At 42.0% G+C, this 19,228-nt stretch overlaps 2 protein-coding genes across 2 annotated transcripts in view; both read right to left on the minus strand.

The window, feature by feature from the left end:
• vcam1b (vascular cell adhesion molecule 1b) overlaps positions 1-307 on the minus strand; it is a 35,840-nt gene extending 35,533 nt beyond the window's left edge. The window contains exon 1 of the mRNA XM_083970301.1: positions 190-307. Coding sequence (XP_083826427.1) covers positions 190-223 — 34 coding nt within the window. The 5' untranslated portion in view covers positions 224-307. The remainder of the gene's footprint in view (positions 1-189) is intronic.
• Positions 308-10,727: 10,420 nt separating this feature from the next.
• Positions 10,728-19,228, minus strand: part of cdc14ab (cell division cycle 14Ab) — a 31,618-nt gene continuing 23,117 nt past the window's right edge. Inside the window, exons 12-15 of the mRNA XM_083970307.1 lie at positions 18,382-18,429; positions 17,491-17,619; positions 16,669-16,984; positions 10,728-11,262 (exon numbers count right to left, since the gene is read on the minus strand). Of these exons, the coding sequence (XP_083826433.1) occupies positions 11,233-11,262; positions 16,669-16,984; positions 17,491-17,619; positions 18,382-18,429 (523 nt within the window). The 3' untranslated portion in view covers positions 10,728-11,232. The remainder of the gene's footprint in view (positions 11,263-16,668; positions 16,985-17,490; positions 17,620-18,381; positions 18,430-19,228) is intronic.

Genomic DNA, 19,228 nt, shown 5'->3' on the forward strand with positions numbered 1-19,228 from the left:
CAAACATCTGTGTATCGTAAATCTAAAAATAAAAGTGTGAATTCTGAGCAGCTGATTGGTTTGGAGCAGAGGAACCTCATCATCATCATCAGGTTCTGATCAGTCACACTCACACCGACCTCGTCCGTCTCAGCCTGAAGGACAGAGAGAGACACAGAGAAACAAAACAAAGAGGATCTTCAGTCTCACCTGAGCCGATCTGAGTGAAGATCCTGCAGAACATGTTTCCTCCTCCTCCTCCTCCTCGGGGATCATACGGTGTTTGGATGAAGAAGGAGAAGAACAGAAAGAGAAGGAGAAGCAGCAGCAGCAGCGTCTCAGTCTGAAGCAGAGAATCAACTCGACACATGAACCAGATTCTGAAACAAACGCCCCCTCAGCTGCTCCTCCTCCTCCTCCTCCTCCTTCTTCACCTCCTCCTCCTCCTCTTCTCCCCCTCAGTCTTTGTCTGAGCTGCAGTGACATCACACAACGCAGCAGCGCCCTCTGCAGGACTCACACCGCCCTCAACAGACAAGACACAACACTGGTTATACATGTACAGATATCATCACACATGGGACATTTGGTTGTTGTAGCATTGTAGCAAACAAGGTAAAAAAAAAAAAAAAGAAAGAAAGAAAGAAAGGAAAATGAAAAATATGCAACTATAGAAATATAAAATGATATAAAACAAACATAAAAATACAAAAACAAAAAGAGAGAGAGAGAGAGATTCTGTACAATTATGTGTGAAACACTGCAACAACTTAATATCTTACCAAGAATATTTGTCTTATTTCAAGTCAAAATGTCATTTCTAGTCAAAACTAATCTAATTCTACTTAAAATAAGACTCATCACATTAAAAAGCAGCTTGTTTTTAGACACTTTTTACTTCTTTCAATCACATTTTCACTTGGAACAAGTAGAAAAATCTGATAAGTGGAGCAAGTTTTTCTTTCTTATTACAAGCACAAAAAACTTGCTTTCACTGGCAGATTTTTCTACTTATTTCAAGTGAAAATTTGTTTGAAACAAGTGAAAATGATCTAAAAACAAGTTGATTTTTTAGGCGATGAATCTTATTTTAAGTGGAAAGAGATTCGTTTTGACAAGAAATGAGACATTTTGACAGAAATAAGACAAATATTCTTGTAAAGATTTTGAGTTTTTGCAGTGTAAAGAGTAACTATATTCTACAGGTTTTTACAAGAATATATATACAATAAAAATGATATAGGCCTACGCTGCATATGGGTCAGTGATGAATACGGGTTGGCAAGAGGCGCAGTTCAGAAATATCTTTAAAAATTGTCTTAAAAACAAACATCAGATGTGTTTTATTTCATTTGAAATGAAATTTGAACCATTTTTAACAAAAGTCAGATAAATGTCAAATGGTATAACCACAAAAGAATGATGAATAAATATTTGATCCACCTACAATGGATTTATAAGTGTAAGCCTACTCGTAAAAAAATATATACTTTCTTCTGAAAACATTAAATTAAAACATCTTTTCACACATTTTTTTTTTGCTGTAATTCTATATTCAAATTTGAATTAATTTGGTGATACTGAGCAGAACAAATAAAGCCTAGAGAAGTGTGAATAGTGTAAAAATGTCAGATCACAGTGCAGGTAATTTTTCTTCTTTCTTTCATTCTGTTTTCACCACTTTTTAAAATAATTTTTACTGTTTTCGTTTCCCTGTTTCTGTCAGTTGAACAAATTCAGTTCAGTTATTTTGGCTCATTAATTATTTAGAGTTAAATTATAATAATGAATGATATATTATAGTTCTCAGTGTTTCTCTGCTGCTTTAGCAACATGTTGTAGTTTGACAGAGAGCTGAGAGCTGGAGCCTCTCTGGCTGATTAACGGTTATTGAACTGATTAACTGACTGATTGATGAGCAGAGTTGAGTGATAACTCACTAACTGACCTGATTGATCAGTTAGAGACGACCGGAGCTGAAGTCACGTGACCAGACTCACTAGTCGTAGAGACGGTCCCAGTCTGTGTCTTCATATTTACATTATTCATGATTTAAAATCTAAAATCTAAACCATATTTAATGTGGGGGAGACCGGGGTTGGTTGTCACAGTGCTTATTACTTAAATTTGAGCCCTGACTTCCTGTTCATTTTGCATTAGTCATTGAATGCATGCATGTTGAATGCACACTAAACATTGAGGTGAGGATATATTTTATCATTTTTATGGGTCAGAGTAATTTTTCATGTTTGTGTTATTTTTGTAATAACAGCTTATATGTTACTAGTCATTTCACAATAAAACACTCATTAAAGGGATGGTTCACCCTAGAATGATATTTCGCTCATTATCTACTCACCCTCATGTTGACTAAGGGCTGGAAGAATTATCAGAGTCCACCGTCCCTTCTCTGAGTTACAGGGGGTCTCGGCGTAGCAGTGAATTTCAATGCAACGGTTGCAAAGGGACACCGGAGCTCTTCGTAAAAAAACACACACAAAAAAACATCCAAATACCTCCATGATGCTCGTATGTAATGTCCGTCTTGTGCTGAAGCCCCAAATTGCGTAATTGTCCCGAAAAAAATTAAATAAGTCTATATTTTAAGCTTGTTTGTAGCGGAAGCTTCTCGTCTTCTTCTTCTTCTCCTCTTCCTGGTCCGTCCAAATATCGCGTGATTCGCAGTAACCGCACTGACGCCGGCGCAAATCACGCGAGATTTGGACGGACCAGGAAGAGGAGCTTCGAGAAGCTTCCGCTACAAACAAGCTTAAAATATAGACTTATTTAATTTTTTTCGGGACAATTACGCAATTTGGGGCTTCAGCACAAGACGGACATTACATACGAGCATCATGGAGGTATTTGGATGTTTTTTTGTGTGTGTTTTTTTACGAAGAGCTCCGGTGTCCCTTTGCAACCGTTGCATTGAAATTCACTGCTACGCCGAGACCCCCTGTAACTCAGAGAAGGGACGGTGGACTCTGATAATTCTTCCAGCCCTTAGTCAACATGAGGGTGAGTAGATAATGAGCGAAATATCATTCTAGGGTGAACCATCCCTTTAACAAAACAAAAGTGGTAGTTTTTGTTGAGTCATCTTTTAGCCAGCAAGCTAAAGCTATGTGTTTGTTAAATGGTCAGTTGGGGATGGTTGTCTCACTGCTCTGGGGGTTGGTTGTCACACATGTGACAATGGCTTTCACAGTGAAATAATTTTATAGCACTGCAAATTCTTTCATTTTACTTCTCATTAGATAATTCAGAGAACTGATCACCTGCCTCAGTCTTATTATAGCTGGACGTGTAGGCTACCTGTTCTTGATATGCTGTTTGTTGTTGCCAAATGAGGTAACTTATTCATAATGATTTGATAATTTGATCGTTCTCGGGGCACTGGTGATTATTATAGAGGTGGTATTCATTTCAAAAGTTATTTGGTGTGTCTAACTTGTGACAACCAGCCCCGGTCTCCCCTAAACAAAGTTTGGACTGAACAGAAGAACACAGCACAGAACCTGCTGAAGTCTCCTCCCACTGTTCTCATGGTGACACCAAGTTGTTACTACGGTTACACAAGCAGGTACTTTAGTACAATGGTTCTCAAAGTGGGGTCTGGGGACCCTCAGGGGTCTGTGAGAAGGTTCAAGAGGGTCCTCAACTTTTTCTTGAAATTTTATCGCTTTTTTCTAGAACATTTTTAACTTGTCTTTTTTTTTTACTGGTTTTTACTGGCTTCTTCTAGAATTGTTTTCCCTTTTTTTTTTTTTGAAATTTTGCCACTTTTTTAATTTTTAGATATTTTACCAATTTTTTCTAGAAATATTCTTTAAAACTTTATTTTTGAGAATTTTTACCACTTTTTTGTAGAAGTGTTTAAACTTTTTTTTCCCAGAAAATTCTCTACAATTTTTCCAAAAATTCACACCACTGGCCTTAATTTGAACGTACATCGACTAAAAGAGTAACGTTCTTCAGGTTCAGAACAAACACTTGTGTATTTCTGGTGTTTGCTTCAGGAGTGTGTCCAATGGGGGTCCGTGGTCTAATTTGTGTCAGTTTAGGGTCCTTGATGTAAAAAAGTTTGAGAACCACTGGCTGAGTTGAACTATTTCAATTATCCTAAAGTTACTGAATTACATCACATGAACCAAAGTGAGCCAAGATGTGACTGCAGCTGTGGTCTTGACTGGTCTGGAGAAAAAAACCCAGAGCAGGGTCTCTGCAGGTTTCACCAGCTCAAATTTAAGACTTTTAAAGACCTTTTTAAGACCATTATGGATGAAATTGAAGACCTATCATCATGACAAATAAAAAACGTACAAAAGAAATGCGGAGTCACAAAATTAGAAATTGATTGCAATATATAAGTTGCGTGTTAGGCTTGTTTGTAGTTGAAAATACATTCAATAAAGCACAATGAAGTGTTGCAGGAGCATTTGCGGTAGCGAGGGCTCGACCATTACATTTTTCCCAAGGAGCACGCGCCTAAAGTGAACTATTTGGGGGCACAAAAAGAAATTGGGGAGCGAAATTAAAAATGTTTATGGAACATATTATTTATTTAATTCAGTGGCAACCAACAGGCAGATGGCTTTAAGCCGTGAATAATGTTAAGGGTCAAACGTGACCCATTTTTACACTGGAGAACAGTAAAAACACCAACACTTCACCTTCTAATGTGACCCAGAATCAGAGATGTTCACAAGTCTTTTTTTGCAAGTCCAAGTCAAGTCTCAAGTCTTTGGTCACGAGTCCGAGTCAAGTCTCAAGTCTCTAAAAAATAAAAGTCTCCTGTCTCTTCTGGTTGTAATGACCTTCTATCATCTGCTGCTACCCGGTCTACTAATGATACTGCACAGCTATATCTAAGAGATTCAAAGCATTTACTGTAGGTTATTATCACGCCTTTATCTATACAGTATTGGTTAGTTGTTTATTATATGATCACTTTAAACAGGATATTGCAATGCAATATGAAGAAAACACACAATGAAAGCCTCCCTTTAAAGGAAACTGTATTTTGAGTCAAGAAAGAATCAAGGCTGCTCTGCCCCTCTGCACTGGCCCTTTCTTTTTCTTTTTTGCTTTGTTGAATTCAGAAAACCCAGATGAACAACATGGAAAATGATTTAGGCTGTTAATTATAGGTCATTAGATCTGGATGGTACCTATAGCTCACATCTTTATGTGCAGCAAAACCTTTCTGGAACCGCATGTTTCTGAAAGAAGAACTGGTTGTTATTATTTTTTTAATTAGCTCCGTCAACTCGTGGGGGCGTGTCGACGCGTGCAGACTTTCATACGGGCCTTATATTTCGCAGCAAAAACATAAATAAACAGGAGGATTTAACCTACAGTAGCCTGTTATGTGCCAGTTATGCAGCAGCTAGTCCCCGTGAAGGAAGGTCTGACAACAAGCGGACGTTGTACCTCACATGTGTAGGCTACGGACGGTGCCGCTATAAAAAACCTGTCACTCACCCACAGCTGACTGCGCTGTCAGAGGAGCTCTGCTGTTCCTCTCTCTTTAGACACTGGTGTTTGGCTGCACTTAGGAGTTCAATATGAAGATCTAACCTCCATCTGAATAACGTTACCGGCCATGTGGCGCTGCTCCGCTAGTGATAAAAAAAAAAAGATCGTCGGTCGTCCTGTCAGGAGGGTTTCTGCTCACCTGACTCTGTGCAGCAACCCTAGAACACTAACGTCGGGTGATTTTCACCCATGAAATTATTGTTTCATAATTTTCATTATGTTGCTGTTGTCTGAGTTTCGTGGGTCCCTGGGTAGCTTCATACTGCTCACTGACGTCATTGAAGGTAGGCATGTTACCCTGCTGCCATCCCTAGTTTTTTCAGCAGGCACATGTTCGGGTGGATTTCACCCGACGTTAGTGTTTATGTATCTAAATCTGGCTACCATTTCTGGTGATGCTGAAAATGTTTCTTTTTTCTTTTTACTCCACCAAATAAGGCTCAGATGTCCCACAAATGGGTGGTCTGAAGGACAAAGTCCCAGCTCCATTAGTTTTTTTTTAAAGGAAGTTTTTGTTAAAAAAACAAAAAAAAAATCACAAATTTTGGACATTTTTTTACAGGGTCACCATGATACCTTTTTTTCATTTTGTGAAACATTGTATAGTGGAAAATGAAGGAAGTGTACTTCAATTTGACATGTATTGTTGCATTTTAATATACTTTGGTGAGAAATATTTTTTTATGGGTATATTATATCGGGTAAAAAATACCCGGCGTTAGTGATGATGTTACTTTTTGTAACGTTAGTGTTCTAGGGTTAAATCCAAACAGTCCGACACAGCGACGCACTGCTCCTCTTTGGCCTCAGTGTCTCGGACTTCCAGAGCAGCTACAGCAGCGTTGTGACCTCAACCATGGTGGATGAGAGCAGAAATGTTGTTGTAGGCCTGTGCATATTCTCATTTGTCCAGGTCATAGTATTTCAAAGGAGGTTAAATCGAAAGCAACTGGACTTATACTGAGTCTCCACACCAGATAGTTGGACCAGTCCCAGCCTGGTCAGATGCTACATGAACTGATGAAGCCTCTTGGATGAAGGTGAAACGTCTTCAGACAAATAACTAAGTCCATTTGCTTTCGATTTAACCTCCTTTGAAAAAAAAAAAAAAAAAAAAAAATTGTTGTAGTGAAAACGAGTGAAAACGAGCGATAAATCGCGTCAAACCGCGTATCTCGCGTTTGGTTGCGCGTAAAAGCTCGCGCGAAAAAAAAGCGTTCCTCGTGTTTGTGTGGGAAGCCCCTGTGGGTCTTCCCACCAAACACGATGAAATAGACGAAGACGCGAAGGTCCCGTCGCCATAAAAGAATCGCGTGTATTGCGTCGCAAAAAAAAAAAGTCGCGTATACCGCGTCGCGCGCCTAATCGCGTCTAATCGCGTCTTTGCGTCACGGCCTTTTACACCGCGGACGTAACGAATAAACGGTGACGGTGTGAACGAACAACATAGAACAGGACCAGACGTGGTGTTGTTTCCTCTTTTCACCGACAGCTCCACTCTCCCTTACTTACACTAACTACTGTTATTGTTGAGGCAGAGAATTGTGGGATTTGTAGTTTTTGACACACATGTATTTTTTTTAGGGGCAAATGCGAGTGAAATTCTCGTCCATGGTGGGCATAAGAACATTTAAGACCTGTCTAAAATTATTTAAGACTTGAACACAATAATTCAACAAATTTAAGACATTTTAAGGCCTAAAATTTAGATTTTCTAATTTTAGACTTTTTAAGACCCCGCGGATACCCTGTTATTTCATATAAAAGTTTAAGTGTATACATATTTTATGATGCTGTGTATTTCAGGTGTAGGTTAATATACACACACCTCAGGAGGCCTGTCATTGATTGGTTAAAACAAGGTAATCAGTAGATGGGAATTAACGTCAGATTTAGTCACGGATCACCTTCAAACTCTCTTTGTTATGATATTTGAATTAATTATACATCAACACCAGCATCTATACTAAACCAGGGTATCTGCAGGTTTCAGCAAGTCAAATTTAAGACTTTTTAAGACCTTTTTAATGCCACCTTGAATTAAATTGAAGACCGAAAAAAGAATTTAAAAAATCCTATAAATATAAGCGATGGTTGGGGATCCCACTGTACTACGACCTCAAAGACAATCAGTCAAGTTTACTTATTGTCTGTTATTAATAAACAAGCTGATAATCAATACAAAACTAGAAAAAGCACCAAGGAAGAAAGGAAGGAGACACTGAAATCACTCACACAACTTTTACTCAAGGACAATGGAAAAATGAGCAGTTCTAAGTATTGAAATGAGAACCAGAAGGCTGTAGGAGGGCATACAGGTGCAACTCAATGAATTAGAATAAATGTAGACAAAATGTATAGAAAAAAGACCAATTTAAAAAAGCATTTTTAATATGGAAATGTTTGCTTTCTGATAAGTTTGTCCATCTACGTATATGCTCTCAATACATGGTGGGGGCTTTTTGACTTGAACTACTGGAAATAGAGTTTTCCGTGTTATTCTGGTGCATCTCAGTAAATTATTAGAATATATATATATATATATAAAAATATATTCTAATTTATTGAGATGCACCTGTATACCTGAAGATGCATACAGTATACCTGCAAACTCAGAAGGGGTGAAAAAGTCACCAAAAATTTGTGATTTTAACACATAAATGTACTCTGAGAAGAACATGAAGGGATCATTTGTTTCAGATAAAAAAAAAAAAAAAAAAAAGCACATTGAGTACTGACTGAGGTTCCTATCATTGTTGTGGCGACAGAGAACTTTAATCCATGAATTTAAGACCATTGAGTACTGTATTTAAGACCATCTTAGAATTTTCTAATAAATGTAATACTTTTTAAGGCCTTAATTTTAGATACATGAATCTAACACATTTTAAGACTTTTTAAGGATCCGCTGATACCCTGCAGAGACCGAGACCTTGAAGATGTGGACTGAAGTACAACAACACTAACACTTAAAGCAGAAGTAAGCGATATTTTTGTGTTAACTCATTGAGTGCCGCGCTCCTTTCCAAAGTTTTAGTCAAGTGTACCGGCAATTTAGACCATTTTTGACTTTTTATGTAGAGCCATAGTGTATTCTATATTATTGCCACCAACACATACTGTAGCTCAATTGAAAGGTTTAACTTAATGCTTCAAGTGGCCACAAACCGTTTGTTTCTACGTGCCTCTGTTCCTGAGAAAAGTCAAGCTAAACATGGCTGGGTTTCACCAAAATCCCTCCTTTTTTTCTAGAAAAGGAGATAGAGCGTCTTTTATGAAAGGTGCTCTGTTTGTGTCTGTCGCTCTTCTGACACTCGCATTTCTGGATCAAAGGGCTCGTATAAGATAAATATACACAACAATTGTTGTTCTATTCACAAAACCACCATCGGGGGCGGGGGGGGCGCCACTAAACAACAATAACACAGACGCACCGTGCCGTGTCACAGCTTCTCCCCGCGGAGCGTGAGGGTCAGTCGGCCACCGCGGCTCGGGAAGACCGGTCCCGCCGGTGGTCGCGGTCCTTCTGTGGTTCGGGTCGGTGACGGCGGTCTGCTTTGGCCCAGAGACCATCAGATTTTACCGCGGGAGGACTTTGGGGAGGACACGGTGTTGCTCCAGATGAAGACCGGGCGGACTGTCGGCTGAGAGCTTCCTGGTTCAGCTCCGAGCTGCTGCAGCCTCGCGGGTGAGAGCAGAGCAGCTGCGCTGCATCTGCATGCAGAACTCCGTTTGCAGAAGCCGAGTTATGATAAAAACTTCCAGATCATGAGCTGTCATGTGACTTTGATCGTCATCTATTTCAGTTCTCCTCGTCGTAGAGTCCACAAATTTACATATAATGTGTATGAAAGTGTCTATTTTCATAATTAGAAAAAAAAGCAAAAAACGAAAAATCTCGTTTTTAGCACTCAACGCATGGGAACGAAAAACGAGAAATTACGTGGTTGGCACTCAATGAGTTAATATAAGTCTTAAATAGTTAGCCTATATCTTCCGACAGCAATCACTTACATAGAGTGTTTGGACCGAAACACGGGTCTGTCAGTCACTCTGCTCTGCTCTGAGCCGAGGAGAAAACATTTATCGTATCCTACAAGTTTTATCCAATGAGGAGAGAGAACGGCATGAAGGGGCAGTCCTCTCTGTGTATTCAGCCAAGGGACGCCGTGAATGTGGTGACGTAGGGACGAGGACCAATAGATCCATGACGAGGGCGGGGGCTGCTAACTCCATCGGCTGACAAGACGTTATGGTGCGTTCAAGGCAACCCGTAACTCGTGTTTTTCCGACCTGTGAAGTCGTACCAGTTCGATCTGGTACGAGTTCACGGGTCAGAAGTTACGAGTGGCCGTTATAGTGACTTTCACAGGTAAAACAGGTCGGAAAAACACGAGTGGGTTGCCTGGAACGCTACAAAGTTGTAAGTCGTGACTTGAAGCTGTAATTTACGGTTTCAAAAGCCTGCCTGGAATGCAGCATTAGCCAAAATGACCGGATCGCTTACTTCTGCTTTAACTTCCCATAATGCATCGTGGTAAGTGGCGTGGCATTTCAAATCATCAACAGAAACAAATTTAAAGAGCAGAAATGATTTTATTTGTTATTTACTCAAGTGAAAATAAAAAGCTACAGCTGATTCTGACGTTTCCCTTTACAGAGTCATTGAACGCACCATCGACTAAAATACTTCTTCATTTAACAAAATAAAAGTCCTTCAGAAACATCAGAGACTTGATGATGACGAGCGGTTTCTTCACCTTTAAGGCACTTTGGGTTTTTTTTTTTTTTTTTTTTTTTTAACACACTGACTTTCAGACCTTGGTCCATGGAGCTTTTATTTTGAAAGGGTCAGTGTGACAGGAAACCCTTGTCCATCACACACACACACACACGTGTCTAAGAGAAAGAAGCTGGTGACATCATCAGAGGTAGAGCACGACACGCTGCGTCCAATAGTACGATCACATCCGCGTTCTGCTGCTTTCGGCCAATCAGAGCTCAGAACAGTTAGCCTAGCTTAGCATAAGGTGGACTATGTGATACAAAGTTAATTTCCTGTTGATCGATTAATTATTACAGAGATTTACCCCCCCGCCCTCCAAACACACACACACACACACACACACACACACACACACACACACACACACACACACACACACACACACACACACACACACACACACACACACACACACACACACACACACACACACACACACACACACACACACACATTCAACCTGAGTTTCTTCTTCTTCGTCCATCGTTCTGATAAATTATCATCATCATCATTATTATTGCTGGTGATTACAAAATAATAAAAGTCATTCAGACAGACAGACAGGAAGTAAAATACTGTATCCATGACGACGGAGAAGTTGTCGTCAAGCTCCTTCATCCTTCAGTTTTATCAAAAAATGATTTTGCGTTAAAACAAAAATACGTTTCTTCAGTCACAAATATAAAATATTTTTCTTTATCTAAATAAATCGTCTTTTTCTTTTTCTTCTTCCTCTTCTGCTGCGGACACACACAGACACACACGCACACACACGTACACACACACGTGTACATTACATCATATTTACAGACAGTCTGACTCCGCCCCCCCTCCCCCACTCGGCGCGGACGGAGTCGTCAGCTTCCCTTTGAGCATCCGACACAGGGGGATTGTGGGTAAGGCGTCTGTCCGCAGGTCAGGTGTGTAGTTTAGTACTGGATGTAGTCAGACTGAAGAGACTGAAACACACAGAGAAACACCATGACATCATCATCATCATCATGACATCACTGCACAGGTTAAAGGCAGCATCACATTATACAGGTCAAAAGTACAGAAGAGCATTAGGGGATTAAGATTCTGAGTTTAAAGTTTACAACAGAGTTTTAAAGGATAATTTCCGTTTTTTACAACCTGGACCTTATTTCTAGCATAAAATACAATCATTTTACTCACCCAGAAACTTTGGTGTCATTTGGAGTTGTTTTGACGAAATTAGCCCCAGTGGAGCGGCGCGTATATCCGTATAATGCGAGAGCACGGGGCACGCAATGCAGCCTCTAAATAACACATTATCCGCCGCAAAACTCGTTCATTTCGCCAATATTTTGTTATGATACACTAGTGATATTCCCCTCCGAGCCCGTGGTGGCATGTTATCAACATGCTGCGCCTGTAGGTTGACTACTAACCTCCGACCTGGATGATGTCATCTCTGACCGCTGCCCGGCTCATTCTGATAATAATCATCCTGCTTCGCCATTTGGGTCCATTTTTAGCTCAACTAGCCGGAGCTTTAGTGAGTCCAGGCTGCGGAGAGGAAGCCTGTGGAAGCTGAACTTCATCCAGCTGCTCATTTTGTTCTGACAAGTCAGAAACACGCAGAAACGAACCGTAGCATTAGCGGTAGCAAGTTAGCCGCGCCGGGCAGCGGTCGGAGATGACATCATCCAGATAAGAGGTTAGTAGTCAACCTACAGGCGCAGCATGTTGATAACATGCCACCACGGGCTCGGAGGGGAATATCACTAGTGTATCATAACAAAATATTGGCGAAATGAACGAGTTTTGCAGCGGATAATGTGTTATTTAGAGGCTGCATTGGGTGCCCCGTGTTCTCGCATTATACGGATATACGCGCCGCTCCACTGGGGCTAATTTCGTCAAAACAACTCCAAATGACACCAAAGTTTCTGGGTGAGTAAAATGATCTTATTTTATGCTAGAAATAAGGTCCAGGTTGTAAAAAACGGAAATTATCCTTTAAGGCCACATTGAGAAAATGTTTGGTTTTTTTCCACAGACTTCGAGAATAAAGTCTCATTTCACCACTTGGCCCTACCGCTCCGTTTTGTGCGTTCGTGTGTAGGGGTAGGGGGAAGTGGTAGTGCTTTATACCCCTTCAAACAGAGATATTGCTGGTCGACCGGCCAACCTGCGTCGTCATCCCGGGGAAAGAAAAGACCATCACTAATTAACTTACCCACAGGTTTTTAGAGGTTTACCACCGGCTGGTTACATTCTTTTTAGGAGATACAAATGTTGGTCTCGTTGATGAAATGTAACAATTGTGGCAGTCGCATTAGTTTGTTTGAATGAAAAGTGAAGCTTCATGTGTGAACTGGACAGAGGAGCAGTGCTGCCTCGGGGCTCTGTAGCCTACGTACTGAAATCACCACATTTAGATCAATAAATAAATGTTTTACAATGAACCGATCAGTCTGCATTCAATTTTCTTTAATTTAATTAAGGTATACACGGTTGTACGGTTGACTTTCAACCCCTACTCCTTGTACGGTAGCTCCGTTTCAAGGGGGCAAGGGGTAAAAAAGAGAAATGGGATTGGGCCTTAGTTTTACGAGAAAAAAGTCATAATTTTACGAGAATGAAGTGGCAGTTTTATGAGAAAAAAGCAGATGAACTGTGGCTCTGGCCTGAGACTCAGAGGTTACCACGGCAACTTGAGGTGGTTGCCAATGACGATAGAGGCCCCCCAGGCTGAGGCAGACAGAAACGTTGAGAAAAAGAGGGTGATTTTCTGCCTTTGCGCTGGTCTCACATTTGGGCTTATTCTGACAAAACTGTAGCTCCTATCAGAAGAAGAAGCAGACCGTGGTCGTCGTAAAGACTTCCTGAACACTTTGATATGATTTTGGTGTTTCTACAGTAAATATTTTAGAAACACTTGCAAGTTATAAACAGGGGTCCCTTCTGCTTCTCTCAGAAAATCTTTGTATTAGAGTCAATGAGGAGCAGAGAGAGACGTGGTCGCACTGAGAGACTCACAGTTTAAATTCTGTAAGTCTCTCTGCTTTGATGAACACATTGTTAGAGAGAGGACAAGTTTGTCTACAAATGTGGAAAAAATCATGTGTGTAGAGTGTAAATTGTGGCTGTGAGCGGCGTGGAAAGAGAAAAGTTTCAGACAATTTCAGACAACTTCTCCCACTCCAGCTGATTATGTCACCCACTCTAGCCCGAACATTCCGCGCAATACACACCCATTGTAATCTCAACACTTCTCCAAAAAATGATCATGGTCATTGAACGGCGATTGATCAAAAACTATAATACCTATCGAAACGTGGATTAACACACCAATAGACAAGACTTGAGTCTACATTTTACAGTTTAAATGGAGTCTCTAGGTGAAAGTACGCCAGACCAGTAGGCGTTTGAAAAACTCCAATGATTGTTCTTTTTAACTACTCTTTTTTTGGGCTCCCTCCATTCACTTCAATGTAAATTCATATTCTGTAGAGAAAAGTAACAGCCCAGCAAATCAAACACGTTTTGATATATACACACCAAGGTCAGTGCCTTGGTGCGTTTGCCCTGTGGCCCTAATTGTGTTTGTTGAATATCTGTGATTAAAGCTCATTTTCTCAAATAAAAACATGTTTAAAAAATGGTAAAAAGTAGTGGAAACGTAATGTTGGGTCATCCGTATAGGGTAGGGGGTCTAGGGGGTCTAGGGGGTAGCTGCTGCTACGGCAACCTATGGAGTAGAGAGGAGCTGATTGGTCAATTCGAAAAAGTAGAGATTTTTTCCATCTCTGTTCGCCACGGACCTCTGACCTCTGACCTGACCTGGATCCTTTAACTCAGCAGCAGCTTCATGTTGGTGAGTCAGTGACAGTTAATAGTGAACCACCAATAAACCACCAGTAAACCACCAATAAACCACCAATAAACCACCAGTTAACAGTAAACCACCGATAAACCATCAGTTAACAGTAAACCACCAATAAACCACCAGTAAACCACCAGTTAACAGTAAACCACCAATAAACCACCAGTAAACCACCAGTTAACAGTAAACCACCAATAAACCACCAATAAACTATCAGTTAACAGTAAACCACCAGTAAACCACCAATAAACCACCAGTAAACCACCAATAAACTATCAGTTAACAGTAAACCACCAGTAAACCATCAGTAAACCACCAGTAAACCACCAATAAACCACCAATAAACTATCAGTTAACAGTAAACCACCAGTAAACCATCAGTAAACCACCAATAAATCACCAGTTAACAGTAAACCATCAGTAAACCACCAATAAACCACCAGTTAACAGTAAACCACCAGTAAACCACCAATAAACCACCAGTTAACAGTAAACCACCAGTTAAAGGGATACGCCAACATTTTTTTTTTTTAACGTGTCTTGCCTCACTCCGAGTCCATGACAAGCAGATAGACACCATCCTTTTGACTGTTCGTGCAGTAACAAGGGAGATAGAGCCGTATCGCTACGCTAATTAGCTTAGCTCAAACGCTGGAAGTGTATAGGTAGTGTTAGCCTGCCTCCACCTAAAGTCATCAGAGAAAATCTTCAGCAACTCTAAACGGCAGGGATGCAAACGGGTCAGGACCAAAAAAGAGAGGAATTTCCCGGGGGGGGGGGGGGGGGGTTCACCATTAACAAATAAGTACATTACAATATCATGGAAAAGTCCATTTCCAGTAGTTCAACCCCAACCAAGTAGTGCATATAGATGGACATAGTTTTCAGAAGGCCAACATTTCTATATTAAAAATGCTTTAAAAAAAAATTCCTTTGCAATATTTCCATTTTGGAGATACTGATTTTTAGGTCTTCACTGAATGTTAATCATAATTATTACTATTAAAATAAACTGAATAAATAAAGACATGGGATGTTTCATTCAGTGTGTAATGGACATATAGGCCTATATAATGTGTTAGTTTCACTTTAATTGAACACATTCTACATCGCGGAGGTGACGTCTTTCCACTTAGGGCTTCCTTCACCTCTGAAACGGGGCAGAGCTCCGTGGAGACATCTGCCTGACACAGCAACGTAGGGAACCGTGCATGTCCACGGCGCACAGCTCCACGGTGCACGGGGGGGGAAAAAAGGGCGTCGCCGTCGCACCGACTGCACGCGGATACGCGCCGCTTTAATGAGCGCGCACGTCGCGCGTCTACATTGGAGGTCGGCTGTTATCAGTATAATCAGAGACAAACATGAATGAGTTCGCCTCAGTTTCACGTGATTGTCACTGTCAGCCTGTTAGAAAAACATTTTACTGACCCCAGCTGAGACGCTGAGACCCCCCCCCCCCCTCTCTCAAAAACAAAAACTCTTCGGATCTGAACGATTCACACAAGTCACCTAATTGGTCATGAAAAAAGCGAGTTTCGCTTTTCGGCGCGCTGTTTGCATCCATGAAACGGAAACCGGCGGGCCGATCTTCGTCTCAGAGCTGACAAAACTCTCCGGTAAGGCATCTTGAGCGGTCAAATGCCGCTAACGGGACGAGATCGGTCAAAACGGAGGGTTCAAGCAAAGACGGTTTATTTTGGTTCAAGCTAGCTACATTGAGGGTAGGTTAGCTTCCTATTTCAAAGTAAAAGCACAAATTCTATCGTCATGGTTTTCTGTATGTAAAGGGCAACGGGTGTTTTATTTTGTGAAAGTAACCGGAAGTGCGTTGGTCACAACGGCTAGCTTGAGTAGCGCCGAATTCGTCCGAACAAAATTGTAAACAGCTGGTATTTAGACAAATTAACGACACACTGCTGATCTAAACGGCTACTTTCTCACCTAAACATGTTTGAAATGTCGATAAAGTGATATATTTACAGAGTTTAGAGCTAAAATGAAATCAGCTTCTGACTGCTGATTTCAGCTCGGGTAGCAGGCAGACTAACACTACCTATACACTTCAAGTGTTTGAGCTAAGCTAATTAGCGACTTTAGGTGGAGGCAGGCTAACACTACCCATACACTTCCAGTGTTTGAGCTAAGCTAATTACGGGCGATACAGGCTCTATCTCCATGGTTACTGCACGCACAGTGGAAAGGATGGTGTCTATCTGCTGGTCATGGACTCGGGAGTGAGGCAAGACGCGAAGAAAAAATGTTGGCGTATCCCTTTAACAGTAAACCACCTATACACCACCAATAAACAACTGTGTAATCATCAGTACGATCAATCAGAGAGGAGCAGATTGTCACCAATAGTGAAACTGATCAAACCTATTGATCCAGTGAAGTGTCAGAAAGGTGAAGCAGGTGAAGCGTCCAGTGTGTTAGTGTTAGGTGTGTTACAGGTAGAACCAATCAGGTGAGAGCATGTGTGCTGCTGCTGCTGCTGTGTCAGAGGACTTACAGGTATGGAGCGGCTCAGGTATCGCCCCGTCGGGCCCGTCGGCCCCGTCACGCCGCCGCCGTACGGCCCCGGGCCTCTGTAGCCGCCGTACGGAGCAGCGCCGTTGTTGTTGTTCACCTCCTGCTGCGTGCTGCTGCTGATGCTGCGGAGCCCGTTGCCGTAGCGACCGAGAGGAGAAGGCGGGGTCATGGGGGAAGGGGCGGGGCTTAGAGACACGGAGGAGGAAGAGGAAGAGTAGGGAGACTTCCTGTCCTCCTCCAGGTCGGCAGCGTACAGGTCGCTGAGGGAGCTGGCCAATCGGGAGCCGAGGGCGGAGCTGAGGGGGCGGGGCATCACACATGACATCACACATGACATCACACATGACATCACACGGTCAGGTGAAGAGGAGGTGAGGAAGAGGAGGAGATGGAGAGGAGGGGGAGGTGATGAAGATGAAAAGGAGGAGGTGATAAAGATGAAGAGGAAGAGGAGGAGGTGATGAAGAGGTGATGAAGATGAAGAGGAGGAGAAGGAGATGAAGAGGAGGAAGAGATGAAGAAGTGATGAAGAGGAGGAGATGGAGAGGAGGAGTTGATGAAGATGAAGAGGAGGAAGAGATGATGGAGATGAAGAGGAGGAAGAGGTGATGAAGATGAAGAGGAGGAAGTGATGAAGAGGAGGAGATGACAAGGAGGTGATGAGGAGGAAGAGGTGATGGAGATGAAGAGGAGGAGTTGAAAAAGAGGAGGAAGTGATGAAGAGGAGGTGATAAAGATGAAGAGGAGGAAGTGAAGAAGATGAAGATGATGAAGAGGAGGTGATGAAGAGGAGGAGACCCACCTCCTGAAGTTGGACGCTGACGATGAAGAACTGCGGCCGATCCTCTTGGCGGCGGCGGAAGCAGAGGATGCTGGGAACTTGGAGGACTTGAGAGGAGAGGAGGGACCCTGAGCCACGCCCCCCGACAACCTGAACACACACACACACACACACACAGGTCAGAGTGAAGCTTGGTCAGCGTTAAAGGCCTAGTTCAACATTTTGGCAAATTGGCCCATTGCCATAATCCCTATAGTCATAGCAGTAGGTTTGTTACCTTTAATTGTCGGTGCAAGCTATTTTTAGAACGGTGGAGCAGAGCCGTGAGCTGCTCAGAGCTACGCTACGGAGGCTCATGGGATTTCTTGGTTTCCCTCATCAAACTCATCAAATACACAATCCAACAACTCCACAACGCTCTGGTGGACAAGTTGTGAGCTGCACATTCACCACGCTATGAGATAATAACACAACGTTACCACACAGAGTTGTTTTAGAGGGAAGTACAGAGACTGTTGATGAAAAACTGTCCCTGAAGGCAACGCGCATCAGCGGTTTTGCATGAATTTCCCTCTAAAACAACTCTGTGTGGTAACATTGTGTTATTATCTCATAGCGTGGTGAATGTGCAGGTCACAACTTGTCCACCAGAGCGTTGTGGAGTTGTTGGATTGTGTATTTGATGAGTTTGATGAGGGAAACCAAAGAAATCCCATAATGAGCCTCCGTAGCGTAGCTCTGAGCAGCTCGCGGCTCTGCTCCGCCGTTCTAAAAATAGCTTGCACCGACAATTAAAGGTAACGAACCTACTGCTATGACTATAGGGATTATGGCAATGTTTGCCAATTTGCCAAAATGTTGAACTATCCCTTTAACCAGTCTGGTTCTGTTCTACTGGACTCGGATCGGTACCTGAGCGGCTGAGACGCAGATCTGCTGTGGATCTTCATCTCCTCCACTCTGAAACAACAAAGCACACACGTCCATTTACACACACACACAAACACACACATCCTCAACCCCCCAGAGCAGTATAGGCAGATGCTAACGGCGCCGTCCATCCATTGACGACCTGTCAATCAAAACAACAACTGTGAAGCGCTTCGAACCCGCAGACTCGTTAAAAGAGAGAGAGAAGCAGTGAGGAGGACGACGGTGCTTCAGAGGCTGAAAGTTCTGACTCATTTGATGAGGAAGATATTGAAAAAAAGAAGAGAGAGTTGAGACTTCAGCAGGGCCACAGCTCCAGCTCTGTATACAGACCTGCTGAGCTCTTCAAACTATGTTTTTTTTTTACCTCTCAAACCACAGTGACAACGCATGTAGTAGGGGTGTAAACGGTACACAAAAGTCACAGTTCGGTACGTACCTTGGTTCAGGGGTCACGGTTCGGTTCGGTACGGTTTCAGTACAACAGACACTATAGAATGTAAAACTAAAATCTGTCTTGTGTTATAAAAGTAGAAAAAAAAATGAATATAAAATAAAACAAGTGCATTAGGAGTGTTATCATGCCATTCATTAATTCTAGAGGAGAAAAACTTGCACTTGACAACTGGCAACTATTATAAACAAAACAAAACAAGAAACTAACATCAATGTTGGTTTACACAGTTAATTTAGACTAGATGCCAGTTGCTTTGGTGATGTTTCTGTTCCTGTCTGTGTTCATGTCAAGAGGCTTAGAAGCAGCAGGAGAAGTTGTTACACACAAGTTGTCTTTTTCAACGCAGCGCGCATCTGTGAAATAGCGTCGACG

The sequence above is a fragment of the Trachurus trachurus genome, assembly GCF_905171665.1.
Source record: "Trachurus trachurus genome assembly, chromosome: 4".
NCBI classification, from domain to species: Eukaryota; Metazoa; Chordata; class Actinopteri; order Carangiformes; family Carangidae; genus Trachurus; species Trachurus trachurus.